This window comes from Cupressus sempervirens, chromosome 8 (genome assembly GCF_028749045.1).
Source record: "Cupressus sempervirens isolate cs-2001-9-10 chromosome 8, ASM2874904v1, whole genome shotgun sequence".
NCBI classification, from domain to species: domain Eukaryota; kingdom Viridiplantae; phylum Streptophyta; class Pinopsida; order Cupressales; family Cupressaceae; genus Cupressus; species Cupressus sempervirens.
In genome coordinates, this window is record NC_143125.1 from 202,698,817 (window position 1) to 202,716,707 (window position 17,891).

General features: G+C 35.8%; 3 protein-coding genes across 10 annotated transcripts in view; all 3 read right to left on the reverse strand.

The window, feature by feature from the left end:
* LOC149542221 (putative UDP-3-O-acyl-N-acetylglucosamine deacetylase 1, mitochondrial) overlaps positions 1-17,891 on the reverse strand; it is a 149,784-nt gene that overhangs the window by 20,042 nt on the left and 111,851 nt on the right. Inside the window, exon 7 of one of the 7 annotated variants that reach the window (XM_089797234.1) lies at positions 1,164-1,217. The exons of the other annotated variants lie outside the window; for them this stretch is intronic. Within the exon in view, the coding sequence (XP_089653360.1) occupies positions 1,179-1,217 (39 nt within the window). The 3' untranslated portion in view covers positions 1,164-1,178. Of the gene's footprint in view, positions 1-1,163; positions 1,218-17,891 lie in introns of those variants that run through there. 7 annotated transcript variants of the gene reach the window in all.
* On the reverse strand, positions 3,019-4,083 carry LOC149542222 (uncharacterized). Its single transcript, XM_089796178.1, has 2 exons — positions 3,897-4,083; positions 3,019-3,802 (listed from the first exon to the last, which is right to left on the reverse strand). Exons 1-2 carry the CDS (start codon positions 4,045-4,047, stop codon positions 3,411-3,413), a joined length of 543 nt encoding a protein of 180 aa, XP_089652304.1. The 5' UTR covers positions 4,048-4,083; the 3' UTR covers positions 3,019-3,410.
* On the reverse strand, positions 4,534-6,380 carry LOC149542223 (uncharacterized). 2 transcript variants are annotated; one of them, XM_089796179.1, is made up of 3 exons: positions 5,469-6,380; positions 5,019-5,317; positions 4,534-4,876 (listed from the first exon to the last, which is right to left on the reverse strand). In XM_089796179.1, the coding sequence occupies exons 2-3, from the start codon at positions 5,083-5,085 to the stop codon at positions 4,572-4,574; spliced, it is 372 nt and encodes a 123-aa protein (XP_089652305.1). In that variant the 5' UTR covers positions 5,086-5,317; positions 5,469-6,380; the 3' UTR covers positions 4,534-4,571. Both variants share the same exon structure in this region; 1 of them encodes a protein (XP_089652305.1).

Here is a 17,891-nt window from a genome sequence, read left to right on the forward strand (position 1 = left end):
ATTCAAACGTAATAAAGAGGAAACTGACAAATCATATAAGAAATGTGATTGGTCCAAATTAAGATGTTTCAAATGTAATAAAATTGGTCTTTCTCATAACTTATGCCCTCAACAGAAGAGAATTCAAGTAGTTGTAGCAAAAATCAAAGGAGAGGAAGTAGAGAGAGGAAAAAGAAAACTATGCATTTTATTTAGCACTTTCAAGTGAATTAAACTCAAACCAGAACACTTGGATTATAGATAGTGGACCATCTCGACATATAACAAGTTTTAGAGACAAATTTGAAAACTTCTCAGAATACTCCTCAGAAGAATCACCATTGGAGATAATTCTACTCATCCTATCAAAGGAATTGGCTCCTGCTCAATTCACCTAAATTCAAGAATTACTCTCCAACTCAAAAATGTTTTATATGTACCTGGTATAAAAATGAATTTGGTCTCTATTTCTAGTCTTGTTGATCAAGGATTCAGAGTCACTTTTCAAGAGGACAAAGTTCTATCTTGGCCAAAGAACTCTAATATCAAGAAAACTATTTCTATTAAATTTAGAGACGAAAGTCTGTATAAACTTTGTTATAATCAAAACTTAGCCTTAAGTTATGAAACCTCAAATTTTACTGAAATTTACCATAGAAGGCTAGGTCATCTTCACTATCGTGCATTATCATCTATAGGAAAAATTGTAAAAGGTTTACCTAGTCTCAAAATTGATCACTTAATCATTTACAAAGGATGTGCACTAGGCAAAAACACAAAGCAATCATTTCCTAAAAGTGTTCACAAATCAAAATCCATACTTGAATTGATCCACATTGACCTTTGTGGTCCTATGTTTGTACCTTCACTAAAAGGGTGGTCTTTTATGTAATTTTTATTGATGACTATTCTAATAGAACTTGGATCTACTTCCTAAAACAAAAGGAATCAACTGAAGTATTATCAAAATTCATGGAATTCAAAGCTCTAGTTGAAAACTAGTCAGGACAGAAAATAAAAATACTAAGGTCAGACAATGGAGGTGAATACATCTCCGAAATTTTCAAAAACTTTTGCATTACTGTTGGGATTAAGAGGGAGTTTTCTGTATCATATAATCCTCAACTGAATGGAGTTGCATAACGAAAAAATAGATCAATTGTTGAATCAGCCAGAGCAATGATGCACGATCAAAACCTTCATACTTTCTTTTGGGCTAAAGCATCTAACACTGCAGTCTACATTCAAAACAGATGTCCACACTCAGTATTAGAGAACACCACTCCTAAAAAAGTATTTATAGATATTAAACCAGATCTAAGTCACCTAAGAATATTAGGGTGTCTTGTTTATATTCACATTTTTAAAAAGGAACAAAACTAGAACCATTCGAAAAGAAGGGTATACTCATTGGATACAGTGAAACAAACAAAAGCTACAGGGTTTTTATTCTGGGTCAAAGAACAATTGAGATTAGTAGAGATGTGAAATTTGAAGAAGATATTGCCTTCAATATTTCTAAAAATAGTGATGAATCATTTATAGAACCTGTTCCTGAAATAGATGAAAATCACACGACAAAAATTGAGAGGGAGAATGATATTGAACCATCTTCTACCACTACATCAAATCATGGAGATTCTGAAAATGTTAATAATAAAAAAAGGCCACTTTGGGCTAGGAAAATGATAGAAGAGAATTATGTTGAACCTAATGAAGTGATTCGAGAAAGTAAAAGAACAAGAAATCAGTCATGCTATGTTGCATTATTAACTGAACTTATAAAAACAAAACCTTCAAATGTTAAAGAAGCACTATCAAGCCAACCTTTGAAAGAAGCAATGATTGAAGAATATAATTCCATACTAAAAAATGATGTATGGGATGTTGTACCCAAACCTAAAAACAAATCTGTTGTTTCTTCTAAGTGGTTGTACCAGACAACAACATTGGAAAGTACAAAGCCAGATTTGTAGCACGAGGTTTTTCACAGAAAGAAAGTATCGATTATGAAAAAACATTTGCTCCAATTGTTAGATACACTTCAGTTAGAACTATCTTGACTATTGCAACATCTAGAGGATGGAAAGTTCATCAAATGGATGTTAAACAACATTCTTAAATGGAAAAATTAAAGAAGTTTATATCGAGCAACCAGAAGGGTTCTACACTCATAACAGTAAAACTCACGTATGGAAGTTAAAAAAAGCACTATATGGTCTCGAACAGGCTCCCAGTGTGCGGTATGAAAGAACAGACAACTATCTAACAAAGTGAGGATATTCTAAAAATGAAGCTGATCCTAACGTATACTTCAAGGTAAATGGTGATGATATGATTATTCTTGTGTTATATGTTGATGATTTGTTGGTAACAGGTGAAGAACATATCATAAAGAAATGCAAACTAGAACTAACAACAGAGTTTGATATGAAAGATTTAGGTCTTCTACACTACTTCCTAGGATTGGAAGTCTAGCAAAAGGGTAACTACATTTTTCTGAATCAGGGAAAATATAAAGTTGATATTTTAACAAAATTTGGGATGATGGAATGTAAACTAGCTACTACTCCTATGGAAGTCAATCTACACAAACTGAAGGATGATATGATCAAATCTGAATCTACGGATCTTACTTACTACAGGCAAATTATTGGATCCTTAATGTATTTAGTGAATATTTGTCCTGACATATATTATGCGACTAACACCTTAAGCCAGTTTATGTGTGCACTGAAGAAGATACATCTACATGCAGCTAAATACATCTTGAGATATCTAAAAGACACTATTGGCATGGGAGTTAGATATGATCAAGTAAACATCAACCTTAATGGATATTCTGATTCTAATTAGGTAGGTAGACCCACAGTTGGAAAACTCGCCAAGCCCCCCAAAAGTTTAATTGGGAAAAACTCAGCGATTTAAAAAAAAAACTTGAGAACCTAAAAAACTGCTGAAATTTAATTAAAAATACATTTATTTTGCAAAATTTAATGAGAAGATGCATCTAATAAGTTAATTAAAGACAATACAAAAGAAGCAAACAGAGTTTAGATATATATAAATGCATAATGCGTACAAAATTGCATTCTCATGCAGAATGCTCATGGTAGGAAGCAAAATAGTCAATAGTTTCAATCTATCAAACTAGAAGTAAATACTAAAAGTCTAAATACATCAATACAATGTTAATGACTCAATCACATCTTCCTCTTTCCACTTGCACTAGCAAGAAAGCGAGGGGGTCTAGTCCTAGAAGAAGTGCCTTGCACTGGGATAGGGCGTGAGTTGCATGATTGTGAACTTTGTGGCTGTGCCCCCTCGCTCGACATCCCTACTAATTGGCTCGGCGTCCTAGAAGAGGATGCATCTCCTCCTAATGGTAATGCCTGATCCTCGCCTGAATCATCATCATCCTCGTCCTCGTCCTAATCCTCAATGTCATCCATAGTGAACTGAAAATCAGCGTCAGCCTCCCCCTCCATGGCCTGCCTCTCCAAATCAACGATCTCGTCTGGTGCAAACAATGGACCTGGCTCTTGTGCTGTCCAATCAGAATAAGGATCTATCTCATCTAGATCAAGTGGATCAGGTAGTTCTAAAAGTTGTGCCTTTTTTATGCACAACTTAAGATTATAGTGCACATAAACAAGGTCATTAAGCCGTTTTTGAGTCATTCTGTTTCTTTTCTTTGTGTGGATGGACTCAAATAAGCTCCAATTGCGCTCACAATGGGATGAGCTACAAGGTTGGGATAGGACTCTGAGAGCAAATTTCCTTAAATTGGGGGTATTGCCACCCCAACTTGCCCACCAAGCATCTGCAAAACAAAATAAAAAAGTTATAAAGCAATAAAAAAAAAATCAAAAGCACAACTTATCAATTAGATAAAGTTTTAAAGTTTGACACTTTACCTGGTGCTTGAGTAGATCTTGCTCTCTTTGCTAGCATAGAAGAGAACAAAGGACCCCTCGATTCCACATAGATTTGTTGTTCGGTCACAATAAGGTCTCTCTCCTCTTCACTTGATATCATTCTCTCAATGCATTTAGAGAGACCTTCCATGACCTCTCCATTAGGATTTGAGTAGGAATCATCAGCCCTAAAACAAATAGAAAATGATATCAAGTCTTACTACACAACCTTAAAAAGTAAAGTAAAATAAAATCTTAGTAAAATCCCAACTTCAAAGACAATCAATTATCATAGTACCTGAATTTGGGATTGAGGAAGTAGCCTGCTGCATGAATAGGTTGGTGGAGCATATTGTTCCACTTCCTATCAATTATTTCCCAAATGGGGTCAAATATGAGATTATCCCCATGATAGTAACTTCTAACAGCCTCTTTCGCCCTATCCATGGCCTCATAAAGACCTCCCATTGGGGATTGCTGCCCATCACATATGTGCAAGACTAGAACCAGGGACAGAGACATATACATTTGAAATTTGAAAAATACAAATTAGTTAATAACATAGTAAGTTATGAATTGATAATGAAACTTGAATAAACTAAAAATATAATGTTTTGATTTTTGAAGTTACTTCCACAATCTCCTTAGCCTTTGCAAAAAAGCTATCATCAAAGACTATCTGTCAGCACACACAAACATTTGCTTCAAAGCCAATATGTGGTCAAGAATACTTTGCAACATCAAGAAGACCGTTGAAAACCTTGTCATAGCAGGTCTCATCAAATCTTTGCCTTTAGTGGCTTTTCTCATCAAACTGAGAACCCATGGGTGATTATAGATATATTTCATGACTCGCCTAGCATCTTCCACAAATGGACTCACCCAATCAAGTTTTCCTATGTCCTCCAAAAGAAGGTCAAGGACATGTGCTGCACAAGGTGACCAAAAAAGTGTGGGATGCCTCTCTTGGAGGATTCTACCTGAAAGATTAGCAAAAAATCAATAATCAGTAACAAACTTTCCATATTTAGTATTTACAAATTACATCAAATATAAATTGAATAATACCATAGCATTACATTCATGATTCATATTGATTCGAATATAAAAAATTAAATTTACCTGCTGCCACATATGCTGCTGCATTATCTGTTATTATTTGCACCACATTCTCTATTTCCACCTCCATGACAACATTCTCCAACAATAAAGCCAATGTGGCTGCATTTTTCACTTTGTTAGAGGCATCGACAAATTTCCAAAACACCACATCATCTTTGCAAGCAACCAAGAAATTAATAATGGTTCTACTTCTTCCATCTGTCCACCCATCAGATAAAATGGTGCAGCCATACTTCTTCTAGTCTTTCTTTTGGTCTTCTATCAATAATGTTGCCCTACCAACCGCTTTGTCAAGCAGCCTACAAAATTTAGGTGTAATATTAAATAAAGTGTAAGTGTTAGTAAAAAATAGGAAATAAGTTATAACAATTAAGATTTAAAATATAACAATGAACTAAAGTGAATCACAATTATTTACAATTACTAAAATTTAAATAGTAAAATACTAACCTTCCACTCATATCCTTGCGATTAGGCGGCTTGTACCCTTTGCCTGATATTGTTATTGCATTCACCATATTGAAATACTGTTGAAAAACCAAAAATCAGATGCTGCAATATCAGTTTTCTCATGCACCTCCTTAAACCATGCAGTGCCCTCTAATGATGGCTATGCTCCAGGTGTGTTCCTGGGCACAAAATAACCCCCTATCCCTGATGGGGATCCGGATGGTGATGAAGAAGTAGGAGATGTACAAGAAGCGAAACCGGTAAAAGAGAAATTTTGTTTGCGGATCCGTGGGCCACGAAGAGATCCTGGTATGTTCTCAAGTGCTTTTTCTTCCTCTTGCATATCAAAAGGAGCTCCTTCAGATTCAACTATGGCTGCCCTCATAGCTAATTTTGCCCTCCCCCTATTCAATTTTTTCTCTTCAGCAGCTGCAAGTAGGGCATTGATGAATCTTTTTTCTTCATCAGTTACCTTGAGACAAGGATTTGAATCATGTTTCTTTATGCCTGCAAGGTGGTATTTGAGGCGGTTTATGCCTCCAGAAATAATTCTCTCACATGGAATGCATATCACTTTCCCAACATCATTTGGAGCTTCATAGGCCAAACCGCCATGTCTTATCTCTTGCATTTTTAGGCCGAGTGCCTATATATTCAGATGGGCATGGTGTTTGTGGCCACTCTTCTTGCGGATTTGTCATTTTTTTTTATGCTTGACCGCTGCCCTACACATAAATTTATAAAAAAATGAATAAACAAAGAACTTAGAAGCTAAAAGTTTAGAACAACTAGGGTTTCAACTTTCAAATGATTTGAAATCATTTACAAACAACAAAAACAATATAAACTTTGCTTAAAAGTTAAAACTATAAAAAGTTTTCAAACAATGATAAGATGAACATACCTGGAAAGAAATTTCTCTTCTAGATCCCGTTAGAATCCTCCAAAATCCACTCCAATCTGCCTTGAATCACTTACAATCAGCTAAAACCTTCTTTGCTCCACACAAATGAAAGAAACAATGCATTTTGACCTATTTAGGCGTCACTGGCCGCGGGTTCATAGAAACGCGAGTTTTTAAAAAACACTCGCCGATTAATCGGCCAGTTTTTGGCCCATTTACTCGTTGTCCTAGAATACTCGACGAGTGTTTAAAACTCGTCGAGTAACCGACGAATCTTCCATCTATGGCAGACCTACAGAACATAAGAGTACTTTTGGATGTTGCTTTAGTCTTGGATCTGGAATGGTTTCTTGGTTCAACAAAAAATAGTCTTCAATTGCATTAAGTTCTACCGAAGCAAAATACATTGCCTCTTCTTTGGGAGCTAGAGAAGCTGTATGTCAACGAAAATTGCTAGTTGATTTGTTCAAAAGACCTTTGAAGCCCACTGTGATTCATTACGACAATCAGAGTCGTATCAAGCTCTCAACTAATCTAGTCTTCCACAATTGTTCCAAGCATATTGAAATTCCTTATCACTACATTAGAGATATGGTGGATCGAGGAGTCATTCAACTAGAGTACATCAGTACTAATGAGAAAAAAAACATATATCTTTACTAAGCCTCTTCCTAAAGTGAAGTTGGAACACTTCATAGGAAAACTTGGTATGATCAAATTGTAATATTGGATATTGAATTTAAATTTTCAATTTATACGAGCTTATGCTTCTATTGTTGTTTAGTTGCATTAGATATGTAATGAAAGGTGACGATCTTCCATAGATATATATATTCAGAAGGTAATCATTTGTGAGGTGATGATCATACAAATAATAGGCCTGTTCTCATGAAAACTCTAGATATCGTTTCAAACAATTAGAGGCCATTGCTAATGAATGCATTATGATTACTCTAGATATTCTTTCAAACAATTAGGGATCATAATATATGTTATGATAGTGTTCATAGCATGGTGATTTAAATTATTTGACAAGTCACTATTTCAGAGTGTTAAAATCAGATAATGTGTTAAGTACAGTTTTTGTACTCTGGTGACTATTACAGAGTTTTATTACTTCACCCTTGCTAAGAGGGAGTGTTGATGTATAGCATCAGTTGAAGCAATATTATATACATGCAAATATGATTTAATGAATTTTGTATATTCTTCAGTGAAAAATATATACACGTGTTCAGATATTCACAAAAATAGACTTCATTCATATCGGGCTTATGCATTGGAATTATCAGGGCTTTTGTATCTGCGTTCGATTACTAATTAAACTCCGCTGACTGCCATTGGTTATGTTAGGTAGTGATTGGATAAGTTTATGTTTAGTTAGTCATGCCTACGTAGAGGCATGACCCTACGTGATCTTTTTAGTCATGTCTCTACGAAGACGTGACTTCTCATGATTATATAAAGATGTCAAGAGATTGTTGGTAACTATATCAATCTAAGGCACACAAGCCCCAACAATCTACTTCTCCTCTCTGCAAATTATAACAGTTACATAGTTGATACTCCATTGGTGAATATTCCAGTGTTACCTCGGCGCGGGGGACAAGTTTCGGGTGCGGAAAAAAAAAGCCTCAATTTGGGGATGGCGGGGGAGTGGAGGGGGGGGGGAGGAGAGAGAGTGGGTTGCATAGTATATATATAATATTATTAATATATATGATTGAAAATGCTAATTATGAAATGATACTTCAATATATTATATAACAATGTAACATTAACATACCAAATATAGTTGACTACAATGAATAGAGAATTAAAATGCGATTCACAAACCATAAGTTCAAACTTGATTCTTGAAACTTGAAATTTCATAACCATTACTATTACTAATGACCATTTGACAAATTAACTTAGTTCAAGATGCAAGATTCAAAATTCATTGTTCAAATATGATTTTATGAATATCATATATCATAAAGATGCTCATGATGACAATGAGCCAAATAGCATGAAATAGTGAAATAATAATAATGTATCATAGCCATATCAAAGTGAGTATAATCAACAAAATGACAAAATGCCAATAATGAGAATGCACTTGAGATGATATCATGATTCCATTCTCATTATTGGCATTTTGTCATTTTGTTGATTATACTCACTTTGATATGGCTATGATACATTATTATTATTTCACTATTTCATGCTATTCGGCTCATTGTCATCATGAGCATCTTTATGATATATGATATTCATAAAATCATATTTGAACAATGAATTTTGAATCTTACATCTTGAACTAAGTTAATTTGTCAAATGGTCATTAGTAATAGTAATGGTTATGAAATTTCAAATTTCAAGTTTCAAGAATCAAGTTTGAACTTATGGTTTGTGAATCACATTTTAATTCTCTATTCATTGTAGTCAACTATATTTGGTATGTTAATGTTACATTGTTATATAATATATTGAAGTATCATTTCATAATTAGCATTTTCAATCATATATATTAATAATATTATATATATACTATGCAACCCCCTCCCCCCACTCCCTCTCCTCCCCCCCCCCCCCGAAACAGTGAACAGTTCCAAGTTCAAGATATATCATACTCGAAGTGTTCCATCATCGCCGAATATCGAGAAGCAGTGAAAATGTGAATAATAATAATTTTTTAAAAAAGTGAAAGAAAAGGAAATAAAAGGAAGAACAGTAATCGTACGGTATCTTAAATGGACCTAGAAGGCATTGTACAGTGGTTTCCATTGTCGTACGACCTTTGTTAAAAGCTCCCCATACCCAAACGGATTTTGAAGATTAAGTTCTCTGTTGGGCATGTACGGATTTTGAAGGTTGACTTCTCTGTTTGGCACTGTACAGATTTTGGAGGTCGAATCTTCTATTTGGCACTCTACGGATTTGCAGGTTGAATTTGGCAGTGTACGGATTTTGCTCAGGTAGACACCATACGGATTCAATTTCACTGTATATTTTTCATGACCGTATGGAAGCAACAAGGCATCAGTGATAGCAGTCGTACAACTTTTGAAATAGGGAGATAGTTCTGCTGCTGTGATCGTACGGATTGAAGGATCGACAGAGAGCTTTCAGAAGGTATTTCATAGTCGTATCACACATTATAACTAGACATTAGCACCGTACGACGATCTTATTCAGTGTGTGTGTTTCAAGTACCCTCACCGTATGGCTAAATGCAGGTCATTTTATACTATTTCTGGGGCACCATATGGTTTGCGTAATTTGTGTCTGAGGTCTGGATCGTGTATGATCAATACGGTTTTTCTAAATGCCTGCACATTGTCTGAGGACCCAGTCAGAAGAGGAGCTAAAAAAATAATAATAATAACCTCGCTGCCCCTCGACCCTGCTAGACCCCCAGTCGATGCAGTTATCAGTCGTGGGAAGTGTGACCAGTTGATGAGACCTGGAGTTGTTGCAGGCATAGTGTGCCAGAGGTGGAAAGATCAATAGAGCAAGCCTTTCGAGAGGGGTGATACACTTTGAGGCACTTGGAGTAGGTGTTGGATGTGAAGCTGTCTTGGTGGATGTGTAGAGAGCTCGAGAGGAGCTGATCATCCAATTGAAGGCAGTTCAGCAATACTTGGTTCAAGGCACCCGGGAGTTGGAAGCAGAGAAAGCAACATGGGTGGCTATCAAGGTCAGCTTGATTAAGGGACAGTATTGTGTTAGCAGAGGCTACTGATGTAATTTGCAGACCAATTTGGTGCAGGCATAGGACGAGTGTGAAAGTGGTGTGACAGAAAGAAATCTATTTTGTTGTAGTTAGTCAGTTGATGTATTATGTTTTGTTAATCTGTCTCAGATATTTTGTAATTGTTGTCCGGAGATGACTTTTTCTTTTGGGGGGGATGATGTCGTCGGTAAAATTGTATATCAGCCGACGGAGGCCTTCAGCAAGGTTTTTGTTATGTAGTCGATGGGCCCTTCGGTAATTGTCATGTAGCCGACGGACCCCTTCCGGAAGGTTCTTTGGAAAGTATTTATACAGCCTTCAGGATCATTGTAATCATCATCAAAAGCATAATGTAATGTCTTTTGGCATATGCAAATAATAAAAGGAGTTCTGTTGTTCTTGTTCATTGTCTATGTGCATTAATCTATTTACCCCATGCGGTAAACAGAATCTACCCTGAGAATAGAAAGATATTGGATAAAAAACTGTATTCTCCATTTTTTACTATAGTTCATAGCAGTTCTCTTGCCTTTATTTCCAATTTTGATTTCTTTTTCCATGCAAAAGATCATCTTTTTTGCATGTTTTCCAACACACCCTCTTCACTACACTTTCTAGTTTTGTGAGCTTTTTACTTGTTTCATGTAGCTTTTATGACAATAGTCCTGGTATTTATGGTGTACTTTCCAATGAAGCTTTTATTTCATGAACCTAAAATGCCTTAGATCCTTATCTTCATCTTTTAAAAGCTTTGATAAAATCAAATTAGGAGACTCTAGTAAAGATACTTATTCTTAGGTGCAGGGCCCACCACCAACTACATAGGATTAACAGGACACTGGCACAAATTATCCAGTTAAGTACATCTGACAACTTCTACATGGTGCACAATTTGTTGAAGGGACCATTGAGTTAATGAAGGTTACCAATCGTGCAAGAGTTTGAGTTGTACCTCTAGCAACATTTAAAAGTTTAAAACAAGTGTCAGCCATTAGATGAATTCTAGACTAGGTGATTGAAATGTTGCTATGTGTTTGGGTGCTCTTTAAAATAGTTTCTTTCATTCTCTAACTGCAAATCGTTTGGAGACTACACATCTCTTCACCATGGTTGTGTAGATCTTCTCATGCCATTTTTACAATATCTACGCACCATTGTTCTCTCACTCAACACTTTTCTTGGCTATGTTAGAATTTCACAACTGATAGCTATGCTATGTCTGCAAACCATGAGGCTTGAGTTTGAAACTGGACATGGATGTTTGTTTATTGTTTGAGCAACATTTAACATTGCCTGAAGCTTTGTTTATCCTTTGGCCTACACTATATTATTTGGCAACTCCCTATTTGGTTTTTTGGTGTTTTCCTTATATGACCAATTGTTTTTTTTTGGGGATACGAGATGTGGGGATTTTTTTTGGATGCGGATGCAGGAGGAAATGTATATATATATATGCAAAGAAATGCAAGAAATATAGAAAAAACAAATCATTTAATAGTATGACTATGAATCTATGATAACCTAAAATTGCAATTACAAAATGTGTTGAATGGGCAACTTTAAGTGTTTTAAAAAGTTTTTTAATGTCTTTTTTCCCTTTTCCGGCCACTGGGCCCACGAATGCTCCTGAATGCGTTTGGAAGCCCTGCAGATGCTAGCCGGAAGCCAACCACAAGCTCTCGGATACTTGGCTTTCAAATGCATCCGTTCGCATTGGATGTGGAAGCCTAGCCTGCAGGAGACGAATAAGTATCCTAGCTTTTTGGCTACATTGGCAATGAATGGTGCCACACATAGTGGCCACCCTTTCTATGATTATTATGGTACTACAAAATCTTGGTTAACATACCTTTGAAATGCATCAAACTTCCCAAGATTATTCACATTGTGAAGGAAATTTGACCTATCAATATCCATCCAACCACAATACACCTCATCATTAAAAACATGTAATTTCTGGCTATGCCTACCATCTTACTAAGTCTCTTCAGGTCTCCTTTTTGAGAAATGGTACAAGACATTTTAGACACTTGAGCTAGAAAAACTAATATTAACCTTCATATCATTGTCGATTGTTTAAAAAATACAAGCTCAACACATTTCTAGGGAGGATTTCTATCGACTCTTCTAGCTATGTTATCAATATTCAAGAAGCAATATTTTAAAAACATTAATGATGGTTTCTCTAAAAGATCTATTTCAGATCTTATAATGGTAGGTTTCCTAGTAGAGATGAGGTTTTATCAAGCTTACTACCTAATGAATTGAGAAAGGCATTGAAATGGTATAAAGTAATCCTCCATAGGATTGTAAATGTCTTGCTTAATATTGCCCTTTCCCAAAATTGAAAGTTGACTGTTCCACAATCCTATACAGTTCAAGATTGAGATTTAGCATCAAGATGAAGTTCAAAAATATTAAGAGTTGACTATTGCTCATGCCTGGACAGTCTAAGGCTGGGATTTACCATGAAGATGAGTTTGAAAATACTTATCCATCAAAGGAAGGAGAATCTCTTTTGAGAAAAGGATTCTTCTTTTGGATGTTTGAAATATTTACCATGTTCATTGCAAACCATTCGTGCTTAGCTAATGACTAAATTTTGTACTTCTGAAAACTACATTGTGTTGCTGCAATTTTTGTCTAGTATGCTTGAGCTAATTTTAGGAATTTTCCTATGTGTTTTTCTCTAGTATGGTTGAGCTAACTCTAGGAATTTGAAATTCATACTTGGCTATTTGATTGGTAGATCTTTTTTAAGAAGGCCTGGTCTATTTTGTGATATTTAGTAATCCCAAACCAAGCAACCATATTTATGACATGCTATACATTCAAATATGATAAATTCATAAGTAATTGGTTGGACCTTGTAGTATAGCAATGAAAAAAGGTTGAACTTTATCATATAAGAGTTTGGAAATTGTTACTGGAGAGGCAAAATAACGCAAGACCCAGTAAATGACAAAAATATCTGTGTGGGAGCTTAGGATGCTTTGCAAGTTACAACCAGCAAATGATGGCTAGAAATTTTGACTTATATCCGCTTCCAGTACACCTTATAATTGGATGAGTCACACACTGTTTTCTGCTACTAACATAGACAAAATAAGACAGAAAGGCAAAGCAAATATGGAACAATTATAGTTTACAATGGATGGCAGAGTCCTTTAGTGATCAAAAGCAATCAAGTGATTTGAATGAAAATAGTTTAATTTATTAAAACTACTTTATACTCTTGAGCAAAAAATCTACTTACCTCTATGAGTTTTAAAAGTCAACAAGGATACAATTACAATCCTTTCAAAGAGTATCACACACTCATTTTACAGACAATCTCAGTGTCCTATGCAAGGTAGTTTAATTTTCAAAGCCTATCAGTAAGAGGGAAGAAATCCAGGAAGATTATTTCACGACGCATGTAAACCTACAATTATCAGGATAAATTTGAGAAGAATACAACTACCATCCAATCAGAGGAAATATTCCAATCAGACTTTTCTTGAGCAGCATAAACCTACAATTAATAGTATAAATCTGAGAAGAATATAACTACCATCCTTGGGAGGCCCCTTATATTGCCTTTATTACCCTACTAAACATCCTCTCCAAAGGCATCTGATTTTGCCTGAGATAGTCAAGCCTCATAAATTTATACAAAAAGTTTCATTATTATAATTTTAATGAGAGTACCCAAGGGGGTCTTAAAGAAAATGGTTTTCAACTATTTTCTGCAATGTCCCTTCTTTGGGCACATTAGAATTACTAAGAGGAAACGAATTTACAATATTAAATTTGACTATGTAAGCTAGAGTTTTATTACTAAAGGTCAAGTTAATATGCCATGTGGTCACAAGAGGACGAGGAGGAATAAGACAATTTATCAGAAATAAGTTGAAGAGTCACAAGGAATAGGACGAAGACCAGAGGGGAGCCGAATACTCTCAGAATTGTGTATTAAAAGAGGAAAGAAGTTCATAGTTGGTATGCTTAATTTATTATTCAGATTTTGAGCTCTCTTGTGAGAGTCATTCAGAAAGCTTCAGCTTTCAACCCGTATGAGGATGTAGCCTATCGTGCAGGCAAGCAGTGGACGCAAACCCATAGCCAGCGGAGATATCAATTCAGGTGTCTCAGTTGTGCTTACAGGTTCTTCTCTTAAATTTTCCAATCTGACTGTAGAACTGTTTTTAAGATTGAATTTATAATTTGTTGGTTATTGTATTGCTATTCTATAATACAATAACGTTTTAAGAGTTATCTAAAAGTTGTTGGTTATGGTATGACTGATATCTAATGCAACAACATATTTCCAAATTGTGGGAAAGTTACTGGTTTAGTACTTTGATTTGTACTGCATTTTCATATGCTTGCAACTTTAATGCCATTTTGAAGAAGACAGAGTGATTGGAGTAAGTTCTGGCCTTTATTTGTTGTTCATGTTTCTTCTTCATGTGTATGTATTTCGGAATATTATATTTAGGAGTTGCAGAAATATCTTTCCGGGTTATCATCTGTTGTTCACCTTTGTTGGTTATTTGATTAGAGGGTTTATATTCTGGGGTTAGCATTAAGGGGAAAACAAAAAAATCTGGTTCAAACATTATAGTGTTGGTTCAGGTCATTGCAGTGGTATCAGAGCCATACATCCTGCCAACCTGTGAAATTATATTAGCAATTAAATTGTAGAAGGAATTGACACGAAATTTGATGAACTCAATATCAAGAAATTCTGGTTGCTTGAATGTGACTGGGTTGGCTCAAGGACGAAAAACCTTGGGGAATTAGAAGCTAGACATAAACCCAGACTTCTTGTGATTTCTTCTTCATTAGTTGAAGTTCGGTTGGCCCTCAAATTTTAGAACACACGAGTCAGAAAATGGTTGAGTAAACTCTTCCGATTACTTGACTCAGGAGGAATAGTTAGATACAGTCTGGAGCAGGCTGAGGTTGGTATCATACCACTAGGACAGGAGGGAAGTTTCAGTTGATTGCTACACATTAGCATAGTGATAAGTCGTGAATAGCCCAACGATTTATACGAGAGCAGTTAGGTCTGCTAACGACCTCACCATAAGATTCAACATATGGGATTTGCCACCCGTACCTGCAGATTGGAGGGTATTAAGCAACAACACGAGAAGAACGTATGTGCGTGGAGGACGGCGTGAGCTCACACAGGGAGGTAGGTACATCCGTGGCCTGCAAAACTGACTTCATTTCCGCCAATCATGCTTTGGTTTCATACGGGTTGCAGTGAGGGTTAGCATATAATATGCATCCAGAAAGGAATATTACATTGTTCATGTCATAAAGCTTAAGCAAAGTATCAAGAATCCTATAAGGATAGAAGATAGTTAAGGCTCTCCAAGCATCGATACTTAGTCATTACTTTTTTTGAATTGCCATGAATAATTTTTTTTGAGTGCTCGATCATGGATTGCTAAGGCTTGGGCAAACATTATGTTCTGCATGGGAATGGGAAATATTATGGATGTCCGCAAAGATTGAATAGTCAAGGTATACGAGATATTGGTAATGTTATCTTAAATCTTCTTATTTTAATTCAACATCCCTATGAGTTGACTAGTCTTCAAGAAGCATCTCCAAAATCATATTTTCAATTGTCCTGAACTGATTTTCCAGAGCAAAGAAATTACGAAATTGACTAGGAAAAAGAAAAAGAAAAAAGAGGATCGTAACAACGCTCTTCAGGGGAAGTTTATTAAACTGTTAATGTTTAATACAAGCAGACATTTCTTATTTCCTGTGTATTTGTAGAAGGTTATAATTGCCAAGATGACACGTTTGAGCAAGTTACAATACTTTTTCAATAATTGGACGGGTCACATTTTTGGATAACAACAGTGTCGACCAAATTCATCTTTCGGTCAGACCTCGTACACAGATACAGGTGACGTGCTCAAAGATTAAATTCTTTAGTTGAAACGGTGGAACTATCATATCCAACCCGTGTGGTAACGCCCATCATTAAAAGGATTGTCGAAGGAGGGAGTTTTATAACTTGTCGAATTTTTGCCACAGGTGTATTACATGTTGAATAACAGCCAAGGCAGATAACGTTAAGTAGAAATTTTTATTTGTTGTTGCTTTTCCTGACGGGCATAGGCAGGCCTCTACACCTAGCAATATAAACAAACTATTTGTTGCAGACACCAAGGTAATCGTGTGGTTCCCGGCCAAGGACGTTACTCATTTGATTCGATTACCAATTCGAATTAAGTGACAGGTGTCGGGAGTGCTACTTACCGAAATTGTGAGTGGATTCTAAATCATTCTATTTGGCAAAGAAGCTTGTATTTTCCATATAACACGTGAAGGAGGAAATTCGAAAAATCAATGTTTGGAGAGCATTCGGAATAGAGCTGAGATATAGTGGAGGTGATTGTCACATCAATCAAGCTTTTATGAAAAAATTGTCTCGGGGAGTTGGCTAGCGAACAACAAAATCTAAGATCTCAAGGAGTGCAATATCAAATTGGATACGTAGAGCTTAGTGATCGTCTCCAACTAAGTTAGCAAGGTTCATCGAGCAACCCAGTGACATCAAAAATATATATTTCTAGGGTGACATCAAACATCAACAATTTTCCTATATTCTGCCACCATTCAGGATTGCGATTAGGCATCTGCATATTTGTACATGCAATCACAGTATCATTGGAGGTTGTGATAGAGATTGTGAATGTCAGGCACATATATCAGAGGTCGTGGGCATATATTGTGCTCATTCATCAAGGCATCTATCATTCTCATACATCAAATATTGTAGCTTGTATCTTGGTGATATCACCTCTACAATATTCACGACACTATCTTGTCTTGGCATGATACATACATACATCTGGTTACAACATCATCAGACTGGTTGGCAACTTAGCTTCAGTCATCAAGAGATTGTAGCATAAGCATTGTGAACAGTATTTGGGAACTCTCAGCTGTGTGCATACTTGGTGGAGACTATTGAATAGCTATTTAGAGCTAAGGTGTGGCTATTTATCATTCGCAAGTGTTGTAGCTTCTATTGCAGTCTGATACGTGCATTTTTGAGCATCATTGGAACATTTGCACATTGATTTCAGTTATTAAGTCTAGCTTTGATTTCAGATTGCTATCACGTACAAACTGAGTGCAACAAACAGGTTAGGAGTAACATTGTGACTGCCATATTCTTATTGTGTGCATTATTGGTATTAAGCCTGCAACCTTGTGTGCTTTCTCTATTGTTATTATGCAATCCATTCAAAATAAAAAAAGAAATCCATATCAAACTGGAAAGCATATATATACCTGCACATTTGCAGGAAAATTGTTTGCGAAAATGTATCAGAGTTGAAATTGCAGAAAATTTAAAGAATATAGGGTGGATCACTGTATTCTAGGCCCTATGATATAACTGTGCAGAAGGGTAAAAAAAACGTTACAATCAGATAGTACCATTAAGAGTTTAGCGCTGCTAGATTGCAATTGGGTAGTTACTATCAAGTTCGAAAAGCAGATCAGACTGCCTGGATTACAAAATCAGGAAAGGAATTGGATATTATCAAGAGAGCTACTATGAAGCCACAAGAATTGTTAGTCCGAAATTTAGATTCCATTGTAAAAGTTGAGTTACTCGACATTTATGGAGAGTACAAAGGATTTCCTATCCGAATTCAGAACAATTTATCATTCAGCAACTACTTGGATTTTTATCTAGGTCAGCAAAATATGACTGATATGGAAAAAAATAAGTATCTGGAGTGGGCCTAGGATCTCTTTACAAACGACACACAGGGGTGTA

What these genes read in the sequence shown, in the direction of transcription:
- LOC149542222 (XM_089796178.1), bottom strand. Translation starts at nt 4,047, where the DNA reads ATGGAAGGTCTCTCTAAATGCATTGAGAGAATGATATCAAGTGAAGAG. An exon ending in AAGATCTACTCAAGCACCAG is followed by an intron (nt 3,803 to 3,896) that starts GTAAAGTGTCAA and finishes TTTGTTTTGCAG; the next exon opens with ATGCTTGGTGGGCAAGTTGG.
- LOC149542223 (XM_089796179.1), bottom strand. Translation starts at nt 5,085, where the DNA reads ATGGAGGTGGAAATAGAGAATGTGGTGCAAATAATAACAGATAATGCA. An exon ending in AGCAGCATATGTGGCAGCAG is followed by an intron (nt 4,877 to 5,018) that starts GTAAATTTAATT and finishes CTAATCTTTCAG; the next exon opens with GTAGAATCCTCCAAGAGAGG.